Here is a 24,027-nt window from a genome sequence, read left to right on the forward strand (position 1 = left end):
ATGGCTGTGTAGTGTACTGAACGAATACAACGGTACGTTAACCACTAATCTAATATAATTATTATTAAAAAAAATGTTTACAGTATAATATAATTTCAATATAGAATATTCGTTAACAGCCCTACAAGTACAATTAGTTACTGCACACTACATCACCCCTGAGTGGAACATAGAAAGCCAAACTTTCCCCCACTGTACCGAACCTCGACTTCAATTGATTGATTGAAAAGTTTATTAACAGATTGCAGAATGGGTACAGTACAGTTCAATACATACAATTGTTAAGGGGATGCAGACCAGAGAAAGACTTTTGTCTCGTTTACATCAGGGTCCCCCATTTTCAATTCATCATAACATATGACCCACACGACATACAGATACAGTAGCCTACTGCTACATATATACATTTATGACATACCAGATTTGCAAATACAGTACTGTTTGTGATACAAAAAGTGTCCAGAAAAGAGTGTATACATTTGACGTAGAAACTGTACATTGGAGGAGGTTGGGTAGGTGGGGTTGGGTGGGGGACGACGACTGTACATTGGAGGTGGGGGGGTTGGGTCCAATGTACAGTGGTCCCCCCACTGTACATTGGAATACGGACAACGCCATACTTGGTAATTTACTGTACAACTGGGTTAGGACATTTGTAGGGGCCAGTTTCGAATTGCAGTCTCCCGTAGGTGTTCTTTGAGAGTGTTTTTGAAAGTGGGTAGTGATTCACATTCCTTTACAGCTTTGGGTAGGACGTTCCACATTGATGTGGCATAATTGAGAAACGTGTTTAGTCCCTTGTTTGAGCCGAATCTGGGTTTAACATGATTTGTGGAGATCCCTCTGGTGTTGTGGTCGTGGTATTCACGGATCTTTCGACATGTACATGGGTATCTTAGTGGTGTAGTGTATCTTGTAGACCAGGCCCATTGCAAGTTGCTGTACTCTGTCGTCTACTCTACTCTAAGCCAGGGGTTCCCAAACTTTTCAGGCCAAGTTCAAGTTCTTTAATAGTTGTCATACAGAAGTACAGAATACTTTCATACAAAATGCTTCTTACTGTTACGCTCCAGAGACTGTGCTAGACAAGATAGTATCAAATAACATAATAACATAATATAGCATGAATTTAGAAGAAGAAAAATGAGGTCACAGTGTTCGGTATAGACATATGTACAATGTTCTGAGTTACCATATAATATACAATACACAATACTATGCAGTGTACTAATGTACAGTACTATCTAGTGCAAAGCAGAAATGGGATGAGGTACAATTTTAGGTACAATTTACAGTAAGGCGTCAGAGAGCCGCGGCCCAAAGCACATCGTCAGGCTTTTTTTTTTCAGGCGACCGATTTTTTAAGCCAAATATCACTTCAATCCTATTAAGTTAGTTCAAGTTAGTTATTCATTTATATGTGCTATTTATGAGAGGGCTAACTTGTTGCAAAATAATAATGATAATAATAATAGCCTCATTAAAATACTATTGTTGCTTCGGTTGTTTTCAGCGTTTTATGTGCATAATCTGTTATTTAGTTTGAAATGTTCGTTGAAATAAGTAGATTTTTCGTTTTTGTTTATTTATTAAGTTAATATAAAACCATATAGTCACATTTTAGAATACAATAGAATAGAATTTTAGAATACAACTAGAAACACTGTCCTGGCCTGCTTCTAAGTTCAGTGGCCTGACAAAAAATAATAATAAAAAAATAAAAAATAAAAAATAAAAAAAATATTTTTTTTTTATCATCTCGCGGCCCACCCGTGGCTGCTCGCGGCCCACCTTTGGGTCGCGACCCCGACGTTGGGAACCACTGCTCTAAGCCATCCTAGGTTGTCAAAATGGGCAGGGGTGAGGTGGGTTTTAGGAGTAAGGTACGTACAGTGGTTTTTGTGTACCGTTACACCCCTACACCAGACACACGCATACGTGTCCTAATACATTTCATGCTTATGGGATTTGATCAGTAAAAATCATTATGTATTATAGAAACGGCACAAGTTTTCTATACATTTAAAAAAAATATATATATAAGTCATCTTCTCCTACTGTATGTTGGTCAGTCATGTCATCAATGTGTGTCTTGATTGTTTGTTTAATAAAAAGGGCTAATGCAATCAAACATGACGTGTCCTTAGAGTCTTTGACGTCTGTATCCATGTTCTTCCATGTGGCTGCAGATTATTAACCATTTCCTACTATAATTAAAACAAGCAAAATGTTTAGATAGTTATTTTAATACTCCATACATACATGAGTTACATTATACAAAGTTCATCTGAAAGTCTTCTCAAATCCATGTATCATAATTACACCTTTCAGGTATTTTCATGAACAAATATAAATAGCCTCAAACTAAATCTATATCACTTTCTTGATTAGTCCTGAAACAGCAGAGGCCTTTCACTGGATGTTCAGAATGTCCTCCATGTTGGAAGACAACAGTTGCTTGCTATTGTATATGAGAAATACATCAACAAATTTAATCATTTGATGTCTTATTGCTGGATCTTGTGAAGTTGCAATGGAACAGTAATGCCATGTTTTACACTCTACCACTGCACAGAAACAAGGCATGGTAGCAAGCCTGGGGGGAGGTGTAAAGAGGATAATGTGGGTATAATGTTTATGGGTAGGTAGGTAGTTAAAGAAAGGGGAACATTTATGGGGGAGGGCTGCACCTACAGTTTAGGTTATTCGGGCGGTTCCAAAAAATGCAGAGAGACCGTCAAATCCTGCATAGTCCCTGTAATTAGCCAGGATGTATTGTTTTTGGTGTGAGCCCTCACTGCCAAGAGTGTGTGAATCAATAAAACACTGTCCTGGCAGTAACAGAGAATCATCGCCTTCAGACTTCATTCACTGGCAGAGCTAATGATTAGCAGAGGACCTGCAATGTTACATGTATTTTCTTGTATTTCAAGTAGGTACAGGTAGCCATGTTGGTACAGGCAAACATTCGGTGCAAGGCCTCTATTCATGGTTAGAGCCCTGGCTACCGTTATAGGTCCATCTATATTAGAACCATCTTTTCTTTCCTGTCTTGCTCACCTGGAAGAACTCCAGGCTGACATTATGTACTTATGTAATTAAGTCCCTAATGGCCCCCTCCAGTCCAACTTTGTTCTCTGCACCCTAAAACGCATAGTCCTCCATTAACCCCCAATAAATGGCCGTTGACAAGTGTACTCTTCAGGAGGTGAAAGGGAGAAGCATCTGCAAGTACAGTCAAGTACAAGACCCTATACTTTGATTGAGTAGATGTCTGACGACGGCGACTCTTGCCTGTGTCCATCCTGGTTCCCATGATAGCGTTTCCTTATTCCCTCTCGAGTTCTCTGTTCATTTCCAGAGCGCTTTATTGAAAAATCCGCCGTATCAAAAGAGAAACAGCGTTACCACTCAGACCCATGACGACCAAGTGGAAGAGAAGGGAAACAGCGTTACCACTCAGACCCATGACGACCAAGTGGAAGAGAAGGGAAACAGCGTTACCACTCAGACCCATGACGACCAAGTGGAAGAGAAGGGCCATAATACCCTGCCTTTCTTTCTGCATCAACGAATCTGAAATCACTCTATAGAAGTAAGGGGTCCAACACAGAGACCTATTGTCTCAATGAATACAGATAGCTGCTCATCACACATGGCAGTGTCAGAAGCCAGTTTCATCACGCAGGATCCGGGATGCAAGCGTAGCGAGGGGTCGTTCAGTACCAAGTCCACACAGTTCTTCAGCCAGACTCTTAAAGAAAGGGTGAACTTGAGGAGCAAACTTAAACCAGGAAATAACACCATGACCTGCACTGCCTTAGTAACTCAATCACAGGGGTTTGGAAATCCAGGAGAGGAGGAGACAGGCCAGTAGGAAGAGGTGCCTTGCTTTCCTGTGTTAGTAAAGTTATCCCCCCGTGCCATGAATATACAATAACCTACGTGAATGTGATGTTGGAGTAGTATACTGTTGCAATATTGTGGTCTAAACTGAGGGCATGGAGCAGGTAAGATGCTGTGGTGTAGGGCTGCAACGATTAGTCGACATAATCGACGACGTCGATTATAAAAAATCGTCGACGAGAAATGTTTGCGTCGATTAGTCATAAAAAAAAAAAAAAAAAAAAAACGTTATTTAATTTTTTTTTGTGCACTACCTATCTTTGTGAGAGTGGCTTCTCAGGGTTCCAGACAACATCATAACATGATGATCCCATAGCAAATTTTGGACATTGAAAACATTGTTCCCCTGCAGGAGATGATGATCAGACTAGACACACAATACATTACACACGCACTCCTCTCACTCACACACAGCGATCAGAGTAAGACACACACATACACACTCCTCTCACTCACACACAGCGATCAGAGTAAGACACACACACATACACACTCCTCTCACTCACACACAGCGATCAGAGTAAGACACACACACATTCACACTCCTCTCTCTCACACACAGCGATCAGAGTAAGACACACACACATTCACACTCCTCTCACTCACACACAGCGATCAGAGTAAGACACACACACAAATTACACAGTACACACCTCTCACTCACACAGCGATCAGAGTAAGACACACACACAAATTACACAGTACACACACTCCTCTCACTCACACAGCGATCAGAGTAAGACACACACACATACACACACACACGGACTCCTCTCACACACAGCAAACAAAAGTTATTTAAAGTACACTTCCACTTTAATTTGTATTATTTAATTTATTTATCTTGTTATGAGTGATTGCTGTATTGTTCTTCAAATACATTTTCATTTAAAGTGGCTTAAAGATCCAAATTCAAATGTTTCATGAGTCATTATTTTAATTTGCTATGGGATCATCATGTTATGATGTTGTTGTTTGGTCCTGACAAGAGTCTCAAAGTCTGGGGTGATGGTAGACAAGCAACTCTGAGGTCATGCTCAATGTCCAATCTGTTCCTCTGCTCTGTCTTCAGCTGGACCAGAGCTGAGAAGCCACTTTCACAAAGATAGGTAATTTAAAAAAAAAAAAAAAAAAAAAAAATTGTTGTTGTTTACATTGGTTTTCGATTAGTCGACTAATCGAAAAAATAATCGGCAGATTAGTCGACTACCAAATTAGTCATTAGTTGCAGCCCTACTGTGGTGTTTACTCTGCTATAGTGGCTTCCGTTTTTCTCTTCTCCAGCAGGTTCTTCAGGAAGAATTCTCCTGAGGAGAGATAAGAGATTAACATATAAAGAGATTAACATGTAAAGAATCACATGGACTGAGATTAACATGTAAAGAATCAGATGGACTGAGATTAACATGTAAAGAATCAGATGGACTGAGATTAACATGTAAAGAATCAGATGGACTGAGATTAACATGTAAAGAAGCACATGGACTGAGATTAACATGTAAAGAAGCACATGGACTGAGATTAACATGTAAAGAAGCACATGGACTGGGCTCCAGATTAACATGTAAAGAATCACATGGACTGGGCTCCACATAGATTAACATGTAAAGAATCACATGGACTGGGCTCCACGTAGCTTGTGTGTGTGTGTGTGTGTGTCTCTCACCTGCTTTGTAAGAGGATCTCACCAGAGGTCCGCTGGCCGTGTAAATAAAACCCATTTCATTGCCAACCTTCTCCCAGTGAGCAAAACTCTCAGGTGTCACATATTCCTCCACCTAGACACACAAGTCACAAATGTATTTTATTTATATATATATATATATATATATATATATATATATATATATATATATATATATATATATATATATATATATATATATATATATATATATTAGGGCTGTCAAAGTTAATGCTTTAACTTTGGAGATTAATTTAAATGATTTAAAGCGTTAAAAAAGATGTATCTAGATTAATCTATGGAGTGAAAAATGTTCAACGTTCTGAACTTTCAGCAGTATCTTTGCTTTTTCTTTTTTTGCATCGACTCATGCACCTTTTTGAAAATCATCCGACATGAAGATGGAACACATTTTTGTTGTTAATATGATTTATATTACTAGTAGTTCATACAAGACATCGTCCTCTAAGCCAATCTGCACTTTAACATAGGCCTGGGTTGTTTTATTCTGTTAGCGCCGCGGATATAAGAAAGAGGTGCTGAGTCAATGTTGATGGTTTTGTTGAACATTTGTATTTCACAGGAGAGAAACTATTCAAAGATCAAAGATTAATCTAAATATACTTTCTTTGTGTTGATTCTACATTAATTCCATGATTTTACTCAAGTAAATATCTGTTACAAGCTTCGGTCTTAAATAGAAAAATGCAATTTTTAATCTAGATTAATTACAGAAAATTGTGAGATTAATTAGTTAAATTTTTTTTATCTATTGACAGCACTAATATATATATATATATATATATATGCCATCTTATGTTGATTGCTGTAGTGTGTTGGTCATGTTAAATAAAAAGTAACTGCTTTGTGGTCAATTCTTAATGTAAACATTAATATCTTTAATAATGCAGCAGGTTAGAGGGTTCCCTGTACAATTTACAGCAATTAGTTCTCTGCTGGTCTCAAAATTGGAATACCAATTACAATTCCCTAACCGATATTGAATCAGAAATCGAATTTAACTAGGCGGCTGGGTAGCGCAGCGGACTAAGTGTCTGTCTACCACCACAGAGCCAGTGGGATCGAATCCGGCTGTGGTGCCTCCGGCTTGGCCGACCGTCCATACTAACGCAATTGGCAGTGTTAGTGGGTGGGAAGCCGGCGTGGGTGGGTCCTGGTCGTTGTAAACAGCGACTCCTACAGTTCGGTCGGGGCGCCTGCACAGCAAGGGAAGGATCTGGGAGAGGTAGTGTGACCTTCCACATGTTACACTCTCCCAGTGAGAGTCCGCACTGCCAGGTGAAAAGAAGTCTGCGTGTAGTCTTTTACCAACCCACTTTCAGTTCCGCGTTCGGGTTGGCCACTGACGTTTTTCTCAGCACCAATCGCGTTACGCCTAGTTCTGCCTCTAACAGCCTGCTAGCTAGCTAACGCCTAGTTCTATCACTGGTTAAGCTTGGCGACTCTTTCGAAGTTGGTTGAGGTTAGAGTTTGGAATCAGGGCTGGTGGTCTATCGCCCTGCTCTAAGACAAACTCTAACCTTAACCAACTTCGAAAGAGTCGCCAAGCTTAACCAGTGATAGAACTAGGCGTAACGCGATTGGCGCTGAGAGAAACATCAGTGGCCAATCAGATTGCGGAAAACTGAAAGTGGGTTGGTAAAAGACTACACGCGGGCTGGCTACACATGTGTCGGAGGAAGCATGTGATAGTCTCCGCCCTCCCAGACCGACGGTAGGGGAATTGGCATAACAACTAACATTGGGATGGGAGAAAAACGGAAAAAGGGAAAAAGATAATAAAAAAAGAAAAAATCTAATTTAACCAGAAATCTAACTGATATTTGGGACCCTGTGAATCGGAATCAAACCGATTCTGGAAATCAGTGGCGATACACAGCCCTAATTGTAGCATAGCTTATGGTCGGATTTCTTTTAATATATAGAGTGCTTATAATTGTATTGTGTTCACTTTACCTTGAGGTGGCGTTTGGTGGGCTGCATGTACTGGCCCAGCGTTAGACAGTCCACTCCTGCCTCCTTCAGCTCTACAACATCAACACAACAGTGTGTTATGGAAATAGTGCTATTGACCTATCTCAAGCCTCACCCTCTTTTCTTGATCCTCCAATCACAACCATTGTGTTCCTCGGACACAGGCTTGAGATAGGTCTATTCAAAATGTCAGTGGTGTCTGTGTTTCTGTGGAAGTACACACCTATCAGGGTGTTGAGTATCTGTTGGTCAGTCTCTCCTAGTCCCAGCATAATGGAAGTCTTTGTGAGCAAGTTGGGTTTGACCTTCTTAGCATGCTTCAGAACACTCAGCGACTGGTCAAAGTTCGCTCTAGGGTCGCGCACCTGCCTGGGGTCAAAGGTGTCAAATCGAACATCGTGGGAGAATCAAATAATACACTAATGAATGTCCCGACTAGTGAAAGCCATGGTCATCATGATAATTCATGACATTCTGTATGCAAAACTAAATGCCCTTCTTGTGCCCTCTCTATATGTCATCTATATCCATGAAATGTGTATTTCTTTTTTTCATACTTGTGTATTTCTTTGTTTCATACTTGTGTATATGTTATTTTTCATTATGGAAGATCTGTGGGAAATGGCTTCTTTGTGCCGCTTGCTGGTCAATGTCTGTAATGCAGTCTCTCTGAAAAAACAGTTCCCTACTTCCTTCTCCCAACTTCCACTCCACCACAGCTGTCACTACCTCCCCCTTGTGGCAGAGCTGTGAACATTATTAGGCCAAGATGACACTTGCAATAACAAACTGCAGAAAAGAAAACTCCTTCATGGAGCATTATTATAACCAAAAGTATTGATAACGATTAGCGCATAGGCTAGTTATCATTTTGAGTGTTCATGCTATTTAAAAAAATTCATTTCTATTATCATATAGGTATTTATTCATGGGACGTTATACAACATCATTACGAGTCTAGAATGATTGTTTGTGGTTGGTAACCTGCTAATAACAGTGTGAAAGAAGACCATGCATTTAGAGCAGTGGCAGGCTGATGTGAATGAGTCTCAAAGTGCGTTCATAGACCACAAAGAGAAACGGCATTAATGTATGGAAAGTCAATGGAAGGAGGCGAGCAGAGCAGGAGGGACACAGCTCTGCTCTAGGTAGTGAAAGGAAACTGAAAAAAAGGAGGCCAGACGTTTTCAACTCAAGCAAGAAACCTGCCACCGCAATAAAGCAAACATGGGCTTTTCTCTTCACAAAGAATATGGAATAGACATTGATAATTATGAATGCACCGTAGCCTATATATATATCGAATAGGATACATTTAGAAATGGTCCAGTTCATGTAAATATCGATGATGCTACTGTTTCTGATGCTTTGTTTCTTGATTTATTGTGATGTTTCTTCTTGACTTGTTTAAAAAAGACGTGACCGGCCCATGGGGACATTAACGTGTGTTGTCGGGCCTTACAAATACATTTTATTTGATCTGATTTTCTGAGACCCAACACAAAGTAAGCTAATAAAGTAAATACTCATATACATAATAAAGTGTCTGGTGCATTTAAGAGTGTCTGGAGTATGTTTTAGCATTTTTGTATGTCTTCACACTAGCTTTAGTTTATTGTTCAAGTCCATCAGACAAGTCTAACGCTGTGTCCACTATGGACATGCTTACTCTCAAGTACTCAAAATGGACGTTGAGATGGAGCTGTCAACTCAACATGTTTGCACCTTGACAACTCAATGAATCCTGGTAGAAAAATGCTAAAACATACTCCAGACACTCTTAATGTATCTGTATGCCTATGAGTATTTACTTTATTTGCTTACTTTGTGTATTCTTTCCACATCTATGCTGATGAGTATTATACTGTACTGTTATGTGTATGATTGTTGTTTACCTGTGCACTCACCAAGAAAAATTCCAATCAATGTTTAATTGAAATGGTAATACATGATTGAATCTTGAAGTTGACGGCCTATGAGCCGCATTCACATCGCTGCTCATGTTCTAATATTCTGACATAATGTGTATCCAAGATCATCTCAAAATGCACTTGTTTTTGTTTATAATGCGACAAATAAACTAAATTCATTCATCTACATTACATTACGATTAGTGTATAGACCCGTTACTGTTTATGCAATGTTGTTATCTGCACATAGTTCAGCAGCCTGTACCTCTGCAGTGGACGGACAGTCTCTACATTGTGAGCGTACACGTCCAGCCCTGACAGGGCGATGGTCTCTACTGCTGCCAGGTCGCCACGGAAATCAGGGGTCAGACATTCCACCAGGACTCGAGAATTCCTTAAAAAAAACAAAAAAGGGAAAAAAAGGAATAACAATAACAATACCAATAACTCCTGAACAAATACTGCTGAATGACTGAATAGATCATCATGGATGTAGACATAGAGGAAAAGCAGCACGTTTAGCTTTGAGGGGTTTTTGAGCTCAGTGAGATGAGAAACAATCACTTCGGATTTTGAATAACAAGGTGAAGAAATATGTGGATGGACGTGTCAGGTTTCGCCGTACATTTCCTTTAGGTTGGAAACAGTCTTGGCAAAGTGGTCTGCCCCTCCATCAGCAATGTCTGGGGAAAAGAAGAAGAACAACAACAACAACAACAACAACAACCAGCATTAAAACATGAATCATTTGAGATTTGACTGTCAGGAACATGTGCTATAATATCATTCCAGTGCTCTTACTGTATATAAACACTTGGCCATCCTTCACTCAGCTAGTTCTGGGTACCAGAGTTAGCATACTACAGTGCTATTTGGTATATTTAGGGATAGCTGGCTTCTATAGCTATGACCTGGAATGTAAATCCACTAAGTGGCCATCACTTCTCAGTCCAGCTATTTCTGGTAGTCTTCTCACTGAAGATGATATGGAGATAAGTAATCCTGCTCGCCTAGCACATCAAATCCTTAAATTCAATCTCTGGCTGTGGGAGAAGGTGCCATATTATCAGTATTTGGTCCACAGAGAATGTCCTGTTACCATCTCTGTCTACGGAGGTCAGGACCACGTAGTCCAGGCCCCAGGCAGCAATGGCTTTGGCTGTGTTATAGGGCTCATTTGGGTCTAGTGGAGGGGGCTTCCGGGCCGTCTTGACAGAACAGAACCTGCACCCACGAGTACACGTGTCCCCCATGAGCTACACAGAGAAAGGGAGAGATAAACAGAGATACAGGGGAGGGGCTTAGATGGCAATCCATCCTGGGCAATCAGTCCAGTGCAGTTGCTTGGCTTTCATGACATGTATTGTGTGTATTATACATGTGTGTTTCTCCCCTTACATAAGGGATGAGCCCTTATTGAGGTTATAGTGAAGTTAAAATACAACGGTAGCTCATCAGAATCGGAGATGAGGAGGACTCACCATGATAGTAGCTGTAGCTGTGGCATACTCTCCTCCTCCCCAGCACTCCCCAATATTAGGACACCTAGCCTCCTCACACACCTGGAAAAGACAGATAAAGACACAGGGATTCACATTTTTTAACAAGAGCCCAAATATATAACGGATGGCCCAAAATTGGCTAATCACCGATATAGGTTATCGTAAGTATTAATTGGTAAATTATTGTAATCGGCAGACCATCTATTTGTTTATTTATTGTTTTGAGTAAAGGGCAGGCAAAATAATATTTTCTTCTCCCTGCTCCTTTTCACTCATGGAATGTGCAAATTGAGATGTGCTTTGATTATGAAACACTTTTTTTCTCTCTTTTATGGAACTGTGCATTACCATGAACAGAACAAATACAAATGAAAGGAAATTAAATATATCAGTAACAACTGGATTGATAGTTTATAAATTCCACCAGATCTGGAAATTTTGGCCTTGTTCCATTAGGATCCATATGTTACCGATTTCCCGCCGGCACGTCCGATTGATTAGCCTCTTCTATGGGCTGAGATTATGTGCAAAATAAATCAGCATCGTTTCTTGGTGTAATGACCCTTTACGGATATCCAATATACCTACCAATATAATATTTATTTGGTGGTTGCTTGAAAGATGGACATTGCCTTGTAAAGTGCTCCTTCAATCTGGCTCTCAACATGTAATTGTGAAAAGGGGCAAATTTAAACCTATTTGACTAGTTACATTTATTTTCACGTACCAATGATTATCATCATAGTCAATACATACGCATTATGGCCAATTGTTTTTCCTGATTTAAGCAGTGCATTATTGGTGAGATATGGCTTAAAACCTATTTATATGTGAAAGGCCAATATGGCAAATAAAACAGTGCACTAATATATTTGTCTGGCCTGAATCCTGAAGGGTTACTAAATGTTTAGAGACTCTTTTGGTAAACATATGGATATTATAGGCCCTTTTCACATCATATGACATCAACTTCCACTGGGCAATTGCAGTGTTCGATAACTTCTGCTAACGATGAGCTTCACTTATTCCCCGAGTCAACTCCCCAATGACGATATAGTTCAATGGCCACCAGGAAAACCGTGTGGAAACTCAACAATCTGCATTGAGAGCAGACCACCCACACCCGCAGGCGCACACACGCCAATAGCCTAATGTCACTCTGACAAATAGACTCCAGTCCACACATATGGACATACGGCTGACCTCTGGGTTTCTGCAGGAGTCCAGAACTTGAAGCCCACTGGGGCCCCTGTTACAAGACAGTCCAGTCTATCTCACTCTGACTTACTGTGTGCAGGTTAAGGTCCCTCAGTGTGTTCTTCAGTTTGTTGAAGTTCTTCCCAATGGGAATCTCCGTCTTCAGCCATGGTGGAAGCCTCAGCCTATCACAACAAAACAACCCAAACTAAGATAAGTGTACCCATACATAAAGCTGCAGGTTTCATGATGACTACAATTAGGGATGCTCGATATTGGCTTTTTTACCGATACCGATATACCGATATTGTCCAACTCTTAATTTCCGATACCGATATCAACCGATACCGCAGGGTTCGATATGCAGGGTTTCCCCCCGCAAAAAACAGAATAATTTCAGGTAATTAACATTACATATCTCTTGTTGTGGAATTAACACAACATTATGCATACTTTTGACAATAAATAAAATCAGAATTTGTTCTTACTTGCTTGCCTGGGTAAATAAAGGTTATAGAAATGTAAAAAAAATATCACATTTTACTGCCGATATCGGCCGATAATATTGGTAGGCCGATAATATCGGACATCCCTAACTACAATGCGAAAGTACGCTGTGTGCGCATGAGTAGGTGACATTCAGTCTACTCTTCAAACGTCTATGATTTACCAGTCTAATAGTATGTAATAAGCGGTCTCAGAGTTGATCTTTGAACCCTTTTATTGGCTCTCCTGTCAGACAAGTTCCACATGCACCAGCAATCAACAAATAATTCCCAAATGCCATAAAGGTATTCATGCGACTGGTATCTAGTCTCAGACCTCTCTCCCTTCTGTCTCTTCAGGTTGCCCCTGTACTCTTCCCACTTGCTCTTCTCTGACAGATCCCCTGAGATGAAGTCTTGTAGGTCGGGTCCGTCGTCACTCAACAGCTTAGTTCTGTCCGTCCGTGTTGGAGAGGATTTGGCCACTGTTGACAGACCAGTGGCGTACACCTGTGAAAGATTCAGTCAGTGTCATTTCGCTTGTCACCCAGTCATTTCACATTCATGAATGAATGAATGAAAACTTTATTTAACAGATTGCAGAATGGGTAATACAGTACGGCTCCAATCACAGCTGTCGCTTACCTCGGACTTCCTCGGGAGGTAAGCGACAGCTGTGATTGGAGGATCAAGAAAAGGGGCAGGGTTTGAGATAGGTCTATTGTTAAGGGGATGCAGACCAGAGAAAGACTTTCGTCTTGTTTACATCAGGGTCCCCCATTTTCAATTCATAGTCATGGGGGACCCTGATGTAAACAAGACGAAAGTCTTTCTCTGGTCTGCATCCCCTTAACAATTGTATGTATTGAGCTGTACTGTACTGTACTGTACCCATTCTGCAATCTGTTAATAAAGTTTTCAATCAATCAATCAATGACCCCAACAGAAGCGGATATAACTAATAATAAATATTTGAGAAACCAATGAGCCATGTTCTGCTAATACTGCGACCCAGTTAGCAACGAACACTCAACAACCTGCTAATTCAAGGCGCATGACCTGGGTAACAACTAGCTAGCACCATGGTAGTACATTAGCCACCATTAGCTAGCACTAGCAGGTAAATACTGGAAACGGTGTAATGCGTAGATATTCCAGAAAGATACATAAACTTACATGCCGGTTGCATTTTGGATTCAACCACATACGATGACAAGAGAAACGACCAGCAATCAAATAACTTTGTTTAACCAGCGCCATGACTTTACCCCAAGCCTGACTGCCTGTAACTGTTCTAGCAGGCGTCTGTCATTGAAAACAACAACCCTCGGTAAGCGTCTATTTTGGTCTGAATGAAGCCTCAACTAAAGTGAACAATAAAACGTATCTTCTACTTAATTTTTCCCCTATTTAAATAATAAACACATAAACATTTCTAATTATATCAAATAAAAAAAACTGCAGGAACTTGGTGTCTTAATTTTGTAATCACAGTTAATTCGACTTGTAATGTCTGATGACGCGGCACGCACGCACAGTACAATTGCGTGATGACGTCCTTCCTGCCTCCTTTCCCCTACTACCGGCGAGGTGAGGATCCTGAAAACAATATCTCGGGTGTATAATCTAACTTCATCTGTGTCCCTTAAACATGATTATCACCTACTTTTCAACTCCCTGATCCGAGAATGACTAAAGTACAATATCGACGTTGTATTTCCCCCCGATATAGTGTATGTTGCTGTTGAAATGTCTTGTTTCTCCAACCGATACCTCCAATCTTGTCACAGGCCCCACAACACTTATCGTGTGATGGGGGCAATGTGGACTTTCAGAGAATAGTTATAATATTATGGAATTATAACGACGTTTCGCATGTTTTGTTTGAAAGTGACCTTTCAATTCACAATCGGTCCGGTTGAATTATCGTTCCTAATACGTGTTATAGCCCTTTCACGGGTAACTGCATATTGAGCTACGTTAGCATTAGCTGAAGACGTGAACGTATTCTAACTTGGGTTATATGTGTTGAATGGCCAGTTGTGTAAAGACGGGGTCACTTAACTGACTGCTACCTGTAGAAGGTCCGGCTAGTTATTTGGCGTCAGAATAGTGCATCCTGGTGTTATCCCTCTTTGCTGTCAACTATCCCCACTCTTGTTGTTGTAGGGGACTGAGGTTCTCGTTTTAAGCTTGACTCGATCTACTATTATGGACATGGATGTAAACGGCGCTCTGATTGATTGAATTGATTGAAAAGTTTATTAACAGATTGCAGAATGGGTACAGTACAGTACAGCTCAATACATACAATTGTTAAGAGGATGCAGACCTGAGAAAGACTTTCGTCTTGTTTCCATCAGGGTCCCCCATTTTCAATTCATCATATGACACACATGACATACAGATAGACAGTACTGATACATACCAGATTTTCAAATACAGTACTGTTTGTGATACTAAAAAAATCCAGAAGAGTATATACATTTGACATAGAAACTGTGCATTGGGGGAGGTTGGGTAGGTGGGGTGGGGCTGTACATTGGAGGTGGGGGGGACACTGTACATTGGAATACTGACATACATTTGACATGGAAACTGTACATTGGAGGAGGTTGGGTAGGTGGGGTGGGGTTGGGTGGGGCTGTACATTGGAATAGCCATGCTTGGTCTTTATTGTACAACTGGGTTAGGACATTTGTAGGGGCCAGTTTTGAATTGCAGTCTCCCGTAGGTGTTCTTTGAGAGTGTTTTTGAAGGTGGGTAGTGATTTACATTCCTTTACAGCTTTGGGTAGGGCGTTCCACATTGTTGTGGCATAATTGCGAAACGTGTTTAGTCCCTTGTTTGAGCCGAATCTGGGTTTTACATGATTTGTTGAGCTCCCTCTGGTGTTGTGATCGTGGTATTCACTGACCTTTCGTGAATATCGATTTGAATTAATCTGAAGTACACAAGTTGGCAGAATCTGTCTAACGTTAACCCTTGATCTTATCCACCTTGCAGAATGAAGACCATTCTCAGCAACCAGACTGTCGATATCCCCGACAATGGTGAGAAGCTTTTTCTTTGCTTGGAAATTTGACAGAATGAATGAGAACTTTATTTAACAAATTGCAGAATGGGTACAGTACAGCTCAATACACACAATTGTTAAGGGGATGCAGACCAGAGAAAGTCTTTCGTCTTGTTTACATCAGGGTCCCCCATTTTAAATTCAGTGACATATATGACATACACAACATATGACATCATGACATTTATGGCATGGGGAAGTACATGACATACAGGTATATAGTACTGTTACACCAAATTCCATCGATGTACTAATAACTGATTTAGTATATCCATCACTGTTGCAAAATGTGTTGGTTCTCATCACATGCCCCTTGTGTGTCGCCAGTCGAGGTGAGGTTGAAGGGGCGGACGGTGATCGTCAAGGGGCCCCGTGGTGTTCTCAAAAGGGAGTTTAGCCACATCAACCTTGAGCTCAGCCTACTGGGCAAGAAAAAGAAGAAGGTAAGCAAGATGCTGTTTTTTTTAACACTATGGGTTCTCTGAATGAAAATAAGTCAAAAGGCCATTCTGAAGCTAATGTCATAGGATTTACCGTCTCAATTCCAAGTTGAGTTGAGTATGACCAGAGTGAGTCCCAATAGTTTCCTATGGACCTCTGGTGTTTTGTGTGACGACAGTGATGTCAGTTTGGTGTCCTGTTCTCTCCCTCAGCTGCGTGTGGACAAATGGTGGGGCAACAGGAAGGAGCTGGCGACCGTCCGTACCATCTGCAGCCACGTACAGAACATGATCAAGGGAGTCACCATGGTGAGAGACTACACTGGGTTTCACGAGACTGCTGCGTTTTACTTGAGAATCATGATCACACAGCTTGCGCTTTAGTCCCTCGGTTTGAAACTACTGGTAGGATTGCCTTGTCACAGCGCTGTCTGTATGAAGGGCTCAGTGTTTTTTTCTTCTATTGTCTTGCCTGTCTATAGCTGCTGCGGTTGTTTTTGTTTCATTACATTTTGTCTCTTCATTATCCGTTTGGCTGTGTCGCTCACTCTCCGTCCTTCCTCCAGGGTTTCCGGTACAAGATGCGTTCAGTGTACGCCCATTTCCCCATCAACGTTGTGATGCAGGAGAGCGGGGCTCTGGTGGAGATTAGGAACTTCTTGGGAGAGAAGTACATCCGCCGTGTCCGCATGAGGGCTGGTGAGTGACATTGGTCTGTTGGGGTGGGAAGTGAACACAAGCCAAATGCTGGGTAATTCTGTCTGTGGCTGGTAGTAGTGCTGCACTATTCATCTAATCACAATCGCGACGTTGGCCTGTGCTATTACAGGGCTTGACGTTAACTTTTTGAGCCACTTGTCAGATATTTTACTTGTCCGAAAGCTAAACTTACTTGTCCGAAATGTACTTGTGAAAATAAAGGCCTATTTAAAAATCAATAAAACCGAAGAGATTTGGACAATTATGATTTAATAACTTACACAGTGTATTTGTGTGTGGGGTATATATTGTATGATCAGTCCTCCAGCTCATCTTCACTCCCCATCAGCACCAGCTCATCTTCCTCATCTCTCCTCTCTCTTGACGACCAGGGGTTAAACCCTGGTCTAAGCCTATAGTTGTTATTACGGTATAGTTGAAATCATTTTTATAAACTGGTCAACAAGGCATTATTTACGGCGTTGGGTGCATGATGCGCATGCGCTGTGATCACAGCGCAGGTGCACCAGGCAGCCAAATACGGAAATACACGGCTCGCTCTGAGTACCACTCGTTTTATAAAAATTATTTAAAATGTTTATTAGCAACTCCGAGCTTTCAGACCCCGGGCTGTGTTTTTTAGTTCAGAAATACACATTTCAAATCTGCATTTTCCTTGATAACCATGATGCCATATATTTATTTTATTGCAATATTGTCCACAATAATCGCAATTTCACCAAATCGTGCAGCCCTAGCTTTAGGTTTGTCAATTCTGCCATAGACGCTTCAGCGTGCGAGCATTTATGAATTCGCCAGCCACAGTGGCCAGTGAATAAGAATTAGGTTTCCTGCCCTACAAATGGTTTGGCAGTAGGTTATTGCATGTATCAATATGGCTGGAGCTCTTGTCTGCAGAAGGCAGGTGTAGTCTGCAGAGCCTACGTGCATCTCTCCTAGAATGTAACTGCGTGTAGGATGAGGAGGCAGGCACTGTGATTGGCTCACTTGACTTGCGCTTTCAGCATTTACTTTGATGTGCGAGGACAGCATTGCTCTCGCATGGAGAGATTGGTGAAGGTCGGCTTATAAAGATTGCAAGATCCCACAAAATTAATTGTGAGGGAGTGCCTGAAAATGGAACAGGAGAAGTGAGGATACAATGGGGGGGGGGGGGGGATGCCTACCCACTAGTGTTTCCTCTACTGGCTTAAACACCAGAGGTGTGTGTTCAACAAGGCATTATGTTTGCAAAGGACTTTCTTTTGCATGAATTAGCCAGCCTACCAATGCCTACAGGTTCAAACTAGAGATGTTCCGATACCATTTTTTCCTCCCCGATCCGATTCTGATACCTAAGCTTTGGGTATCGGCCGATACCGATACTGATCCGATACCAGTGCATACATAAAAAATAAAACGCAGTTAGTTTTATATATACTGTTTTTTAGTAATAACTATAAAGTAATGGTATTTATTCAACAACAGGTGATTGTATAGATTAGTATCAGTAATTGTAGTTCTATAGTAAACTATAGTTCACCCACGGAAAGGTTGTTGGCACATTAGTTCCACACGGACATTATTCGTTGCTGCACTTGCTTCCACAAGGCTCCGTTTTTTTGTTGTGATTTTTGCACAATAAATATTCAACATTCTCTTTTGAGACTCCGCCTCAGACTCTTATCATTTGGCACTAAAAGCTAAACATTGTCACCGATATGGCTGTCCGCAACATGTCATTAATTGTGTACGCGAGGTGGTCGATCAGTGACGACGTTAACGTGAGCTAACGTTAGGTTAGCTAGCATGAGCTACCGGTAGATGGAAAGACTGTAACGTTACTGGTGAAAATGTGATTTAACTTTGAATACTCATTTGCCAACTTGCTGTACTTTGCTTGCAGGTCTGCAGCCATTATTGCTGGATTATGAATAGCCCTAACTTTAGCCAAGGTAACGTTAAAGCTAAAACTTTAACGTTAGTTAACGGTTAACGCTAGCTTTCGGTTAGCTGTTCAATGCTAATAACACCACCAAGCGAACCCATCAGAGCTCCCCGTCAACAGCGCTCTGTTGGGACGATGGCAACGTATCTGGAAAGTATCTGCTGTTAAAATGACAAATGGCATTGACACTTTAATTCACGGTCGGTTAAAAACACCGTAAACACGGTTTTATAATGCTCACTCAGCAGACCGCAGTGTTGTTGATAAATCATATGGTATCGGAGCGCAGAATTAGAGGGTACTCGCCGATACCGATACCAGCATTTTAGGCAGTATCGGCGTCATTTCCGATACTGGTATCGGTATCGGAACAACTCTAGTTCAAACTGAACACTAATACTGTTTGGTATCTGACTTTGGTTCGGAGTGTTTGGTAACGTTGAGAGTAAACAGTGTTTATTGTAAACGCTACCAGCAAACGGTGTAGTTGAACGCACCCCAGGACATGGATTACAATTATGACTGACAACAACAAGGTCATTAGTTCTGATTACTCCTTTATTTGCTATCAATGTTCCCACTGTCCAAACCTGCTATGTGCTGCATGCACGTAACTATGAATACTTGTGCTGTATAATGAATGATTTTGAATCTATTCCTACCATCATACTTGGTTAAAATAAAATAAAAAAAAACTTTACAAAAGATGTACACAAGAACTGGCTAAGAAGTTTTTGTTTTCCACAATAATTATACCTTCTTGGATAAAACATGAATTGTGTACAGCATGGTTCTGTGATTAAAAGCTAGATGTCAACAACATGAATCACAGACTGTCTGAGCTTGTCCCAGTCTGCCAACCACTGCACATCCACAACACAAGAAATAAGCATCTTATATTTGGCAAGAGGAGAAGGCTCAATTGTGCTAGCCTAAGCATAGCATGCAGATCTGAAACAAGCTTGACGAAAATCTGAAAATGACAACCTTTAAAACATTTGAAAAATCACAGAAAGAGGAACTGCTTAAATCATATTTCTAATTAAAATTATAACTTAGGAATACAATTGTCTGTATTATGTATCTCTGTTATATGTCAGTTAGTAGGTAGGTGTGTAAACCTACCCACGTATGTTTTGTTGTTTATATTCTGTTTATATCTGTGTTCAGGCTCCCTCAAAGCTTTAAATAGCTTCTTGGGAGACCTGGCACATGCACACAATTGCGACATTGTTATATCACATGAGGATACTTGCATGTAATGTATCGTGTGTGAATAAATTCATTCATTCATAACTTGCCGTCTTCCTTGTGTCTCCCAGGTGTCGCATGCACTGTCTCTGCAGCCCAGAAGGACGAGCTGATCCTGGAGGGTAATGACATTGAGCTGGTGTCAAACTCTGGTATGTTCAACCACTTGCTGCTTAACTGCACTCCTCAGCTACAGGATCTGCCCATCTCTCCTCAAACATAATGGATCATTTTAATACTCATTTTCTCCACTAAGGATTTTAACCCCATCTACTATCCACTATCCATTCATGCCTATATCTTTAGGATTTCTCCTCCACCACTTCACACTATTATATTCAAGTGCACTCCACCAATAAAGGAATCTGAATCCACCACACTCCTGGCCGTTTCAATTAATGGAGCAGGAGCAGAAACTCTTAATGACCTAAATGGAATTCCTCGCTTTATTTATTTAGTTCTATTACTCTTCCTTTGCAGTTTGGTGCCAAAAGGTTTTGCATCCTGTCCACAAAAATCTAAACTAGTCTTATTTCAGATTTTGGGACATGCATACAAACCATCCATGATCCAGAGATTCCCCATAAAGGCACAATCAATATAATTTAATAACTGGACTTTTGAAGAAGTCTTTAATCATCATGCAGTGACACACGCATGCGATGGGCGGCACACACAGGAACACTCATGCAATTTTTCTTTGGGTCGCCAATGAAATCGAGTGCGCTTGACCCATCCCGTTGTCCTTCGAAGAGCTGCTATGCCTGGACTATAAAAGGCAAAGGACTGCAGACTGTCTGTATAGTGTATGCACCCTGTACCTTGAGACTAAGTGAGTGACTTTAGGCTAACTACCCCTTACAGCTTTTACTAGCAGTGACGCAGGTAAGGTGTGCAAGAGGTTCAGGGGCACTTAACCCATTAAATACCTGGATATCCTTGTGCATGTGACTTGTGTAAATATAAACAAGGACACGCTAACAACATGTGATTGACTGGTAAATGGCTGCTTCCTCTGAAACTGGAATAAAGCACAATAGACATTTCTTTAACATTGGGATATGTCTATGAACTCTACTAGATTTACTGTAGTGTAGAAATGAGTCCTATAGACCTTTTCATAAATGGGCCCAGTTATTTCCTGTTTGCTAATGCAATAGCTGACAGGAGATACACTGTTTCCAAGCTGTTTCCCTAGCAATGGAATTCCTCTGAAAAGGTCTATAATCCCTGTTGTCTAACCTCATCCTGGTTTATGTAGAACCTCTAAATACACCATCCTCATCTCTCCTCGTCAATCTCCCTTTTAAGACCTCCGTCATTTAGACTGTTGGTGACCGTTGGCTGATAGTTCACCTTTCTTTCTTGCATCTTGATCCCTTGCTTGGTGTCATGCTCTCCTGTCATTACCCCTCATATTAGTCAGTACCATTCCTTTGTGAATCTAGATTGTCAAAGCAGCTCTCCTCTTTCGTGAATATCGGTGTTGTGATTCTAGATTTGCTATGCTCCCCAATTGACTCATCTCAAACCCTGTCCTCCCTCGGAAGCAACAGTTGTGATTGAAGGATCAAGAAAAGAGGGTCGTGTTTGAAATGAGTCAATTATAATTTCTCCCCCTTTCCCTTCCCGTCTCTCAAATCCTCCCCCTTCACTAATCATTCTTCCTCTCCTAAATTGTATCTTGTATTGATTGTGATTAGTAGGGATGCACTGATATTACTTTGACCACTGCCTATATCGGCTCAGTTCTAAATGTTTAAGTATTGGTAAAGTTCCTACTATATTTCTGACCATTAGTTTGGGTTGATTGGTCATGACATATTGAGATACAATAATTGTGTCTCCATTGGAGAGATCTGACATGTCTATGCCAGAAATCAAGTTGCATTATCAAATTTATTATTTGTTTAAACATTTCTTGATTTTTGTATTCAATCTCAAACCACTTGGTCTACAAATTTGATTATCAAATAACTGATTAGCATTAAATGACAGCCATGGTCAATAAGTTGTGCCATTACGTAATATTGGTTGGTGTGAAACTTGAGTACATTGATGTTTTCAGCCTGTTAAGTGACCCAAAATACGATACCAGTATCTGTGCATCCTTAATTGTGACCCATGACCCTGTGTAACCTGTGCCCGCCACTTACCACCCCAGTTTCTCTCTATTCCAGCGGCTCTGATCCAGCAGGCCACTACAGTCAAAAATAAGGATATCCGAAAGTTCTTGGATGGTATTTACGTATCTGAGAAGGGAACGGTAGAGGTTCCTGAACGTCACTAAAACAGCTACAACAACACTTGTAGAGGTTAGAGAATGTTGCCAAAGCCTCCCCCCCCGGCCTACAGGGGGAGCCCATGTATTGTTTTGTTTTTGAGTCTTACCTTTCTGCCTGTTGATGGATGCGCCCATTGCGCCATGTGGATATGTTTGTTTTCAGTTTCTTTTGTTCTGGGTTTGTCCAAAATGTTATGCAATGCAAGGTGGTTTTAGGTTCTTCACCAAAAAATATGAATATTGATGTATTTAGGCTTCCTATTTTGTTATCTTAATGTGGCTGTCATTGCATGTGTCTCTAATTTAGACACCAATCTCTAACCACAGGATACAACTGAGCTCTTAACCTGTCAGTTAAAATTATTTTGCATGTTGAAAGTGATCATTTTATATACAAAGCAACGCATGTGGCTGTTGGTCCAGAATGCGTTATGCATATAACATTATTTTGGCCATGCATGGCAATGGAAAAAGATGAATAGAAAAGCAAAACCACCACCTTGCTGTTGCATGACCCTACATGCTTCTCATATTTGCCTCATTTCTGTCCCCTACAGCGGCCTTGATCCAACAGGCCACCACGGTCAAGAACAAGGACATCAGGAAGTTCCTGGACGGCATCTACGTCAGCGAGAAGACCACCGTGGTGGAACCAGATGCAGAATAAAATCGTTGTCCTGTTTTTGACCAATAAAACTCCCTCCCCACTTTTCCACAACAAACTGTAGTCTCTCTTGATTATTAAGCTTATTTATTGCTTGCTGTATAAGTGTTTAATTAATAACACTAGGTTTGCTAAGGGATGTGGTAGGGCTGGGCGATATGACGATATTATATAATTATCGGGTACAGTTCATTAACGATACACTTTTTTAACGTATCGTGGATATCGTGATGTTTTGCCCAAGAGGATTGTGTCGCGTCAATCTGGTCCACCCCGTTCAAACTTTTGAACAACGCCGCTCCCACACACACACTACTGCATCAAAGTTAGTACGTATGATTAACAAAGGCATTCGTTTTGTGGCATCAACATTATATAGTTACACGTTATATAGTTACACATCAGCGTATTTACCCAAACATAGCAACGTCCAATGACGACATAGATAGCAAGCGTTACTGTTCATATCTCAGTCCGTGCCGAGTTGTGCGTGCCCATTCTGCGGTCTGTTAATAAAGTTTTCAATCAGACAGATGTATGGAAAGGCTTTTATTATAACGTTTGTTGCAGTAAAATCATTATGCCTCGTCATGCTGCGGTGCGCTAGTAATCACTCGTCGGCTGCGGTGAGCTGTTGTTGTCGTTGAGCTGAGCTCTCGTTAAAATCAAGGAGGGCATTCAGGAAGTAAAAAAATAATAGCGCTGCTTGCCGATTGGTGCTAAGAACAGCAGGGCGGGTACAAGCGGTGTGACGTAATTGGCAGACTCGACTGTCAATCAAAATTATTCTGTTGCCGGCTGAATGATTGAACGAATGAACGTTATTAACGATTGCAGAATGGGTACAATACAGTACAGCTCAATACAACAACAGTGGACTGACTGGAGGATGAAGACCAGAAAAAGACTTTCGGCTTTTTTACATAAGGGTCCTCCATTTTCAATTCATCAAAACATTTAGAGACATACAAATATACAGTAGTTTC

At 40.9% G+C, this 24,027-nt stretch overlaps 2 protein-coding genes across 2 annotated transcripts; one reads left to right on the top strand and one right to left on the bottom strand.

Annotated features, from left to right (window-relative positions):
• Nucleotides 1–1,743: 1,743 nt before the first annotated feature.
• lias (lipoic acid synthetase) lies at nt 1,744–13,982 on the bottom strand. Its single transcript, XM_084319035.1, has 11 exons — nt 13,856–13,982; nt 13,017–13,189; nt 12,286–12,379; nt 10,977–11,057; nt 10,595–10,751; nt 10,121–10,178; nt 9,761–9,889; nt 7,809–7,954; nt 7,568–7,638; nt 5,573–5,684; nt 1,744–5,213 (listed from the first exon to the last, which is right to left on the bottom strand). The coding sequence occupies exons 1-11, from the start codon at nt 13,937–13,939 to the stop codon at nt 5,152–5,154; spliced, it is 1,167 nt and encodes a 388-aa protein (XP_084175161.1). The 5' UTR covers nt 13,940–13,982; the 3' UTR covers nt 1,744–5,151.
• Nucleotides 13,983–14,234: 252 nt separating this feature from the next.
• rpl9 (ribosomal protein L9) lies at nt 14,235–23,099 on the top strand. The gene is made up of 8 exons (XM_084319037.1): nt 14,235–14,269; nt 15,686–15,732; nt 16,083–16,198; nt 16,409–16,504; nt 16,762–16,894; nt 20,165–20,245; nt 22,274–22,408; nt 22,935–23,099. The coding sequence occupies exons 2-7, from the start codon at nt 15,687–15,689 to the stop codon at nt 22,381–22,383; spliced, it is 582 nt and encodes a 193-aa protein (XP_084175163.1). The 5' UTR covers nt 14,235–14,269; nt 15,686; the 3' UTR covers nt 22,384–22,408; nt 22,935–23,099.
• Nucleotides 23,100–24,027: the final 928 nt, after the last annotated feature.

Source organism: Notolepis coatsorum (assembly GCF_963971535.1).
Source record: "Notolepis coatsorum genome assembly, chromosome: 7".
Taxonomy (NCBI): Eukaryota; Metazoa; Chordata; class Actinopteri; order Aulopiformes; family Paralepididae; genus Notolepis; species Notolepis coatsorum.

Bases quoted from the DNA above. Each gene is read 5' to 3' on its own strand.
- lias (XM_084319035.1), bottom strand. From the start codon at position 13,939: ATGGCGCTGGTTAAACAAAGTTATTTGATTGCTGGTCGTTTCTCTTGT. The intron at 10,752-10,976 runs GTGAGTCCTCCT...TTCTCTGTGTAG, and splicing joins CAGCTACAGCTACTATCATG to CTCATGGGGGACACGTGTAC. The intron at 5,214-5,572 runs GTGAGAGACACA...ATCTCTCCTCAG, and splicing joins GAGATCCTCTTACAAAGCAG to GAGAATTCTTCCTGAAGAAC.
- rpl9 (XM_084319037.1), top strand. From the start codon at position 15,687: ATGAAGACCATTCTCAGCAACCAGACTGTCGATATCCCCGACAATG. The intron at 16,199-16,408 runs GTAAGCAAGATG...TCTCTCCCTCAG, and splicing joins TGGGCAAGAAAAAGAAGAAG to CTGCGTGTGGACAAATGGTG. The intron at 16,895-20,164 runs GTGAGTGACATT...TGTGTCTCCCAG, and splicing joins CCGTGTCCGCATGAGGGCTG to GTGTCGCATGCACTGTCTCT.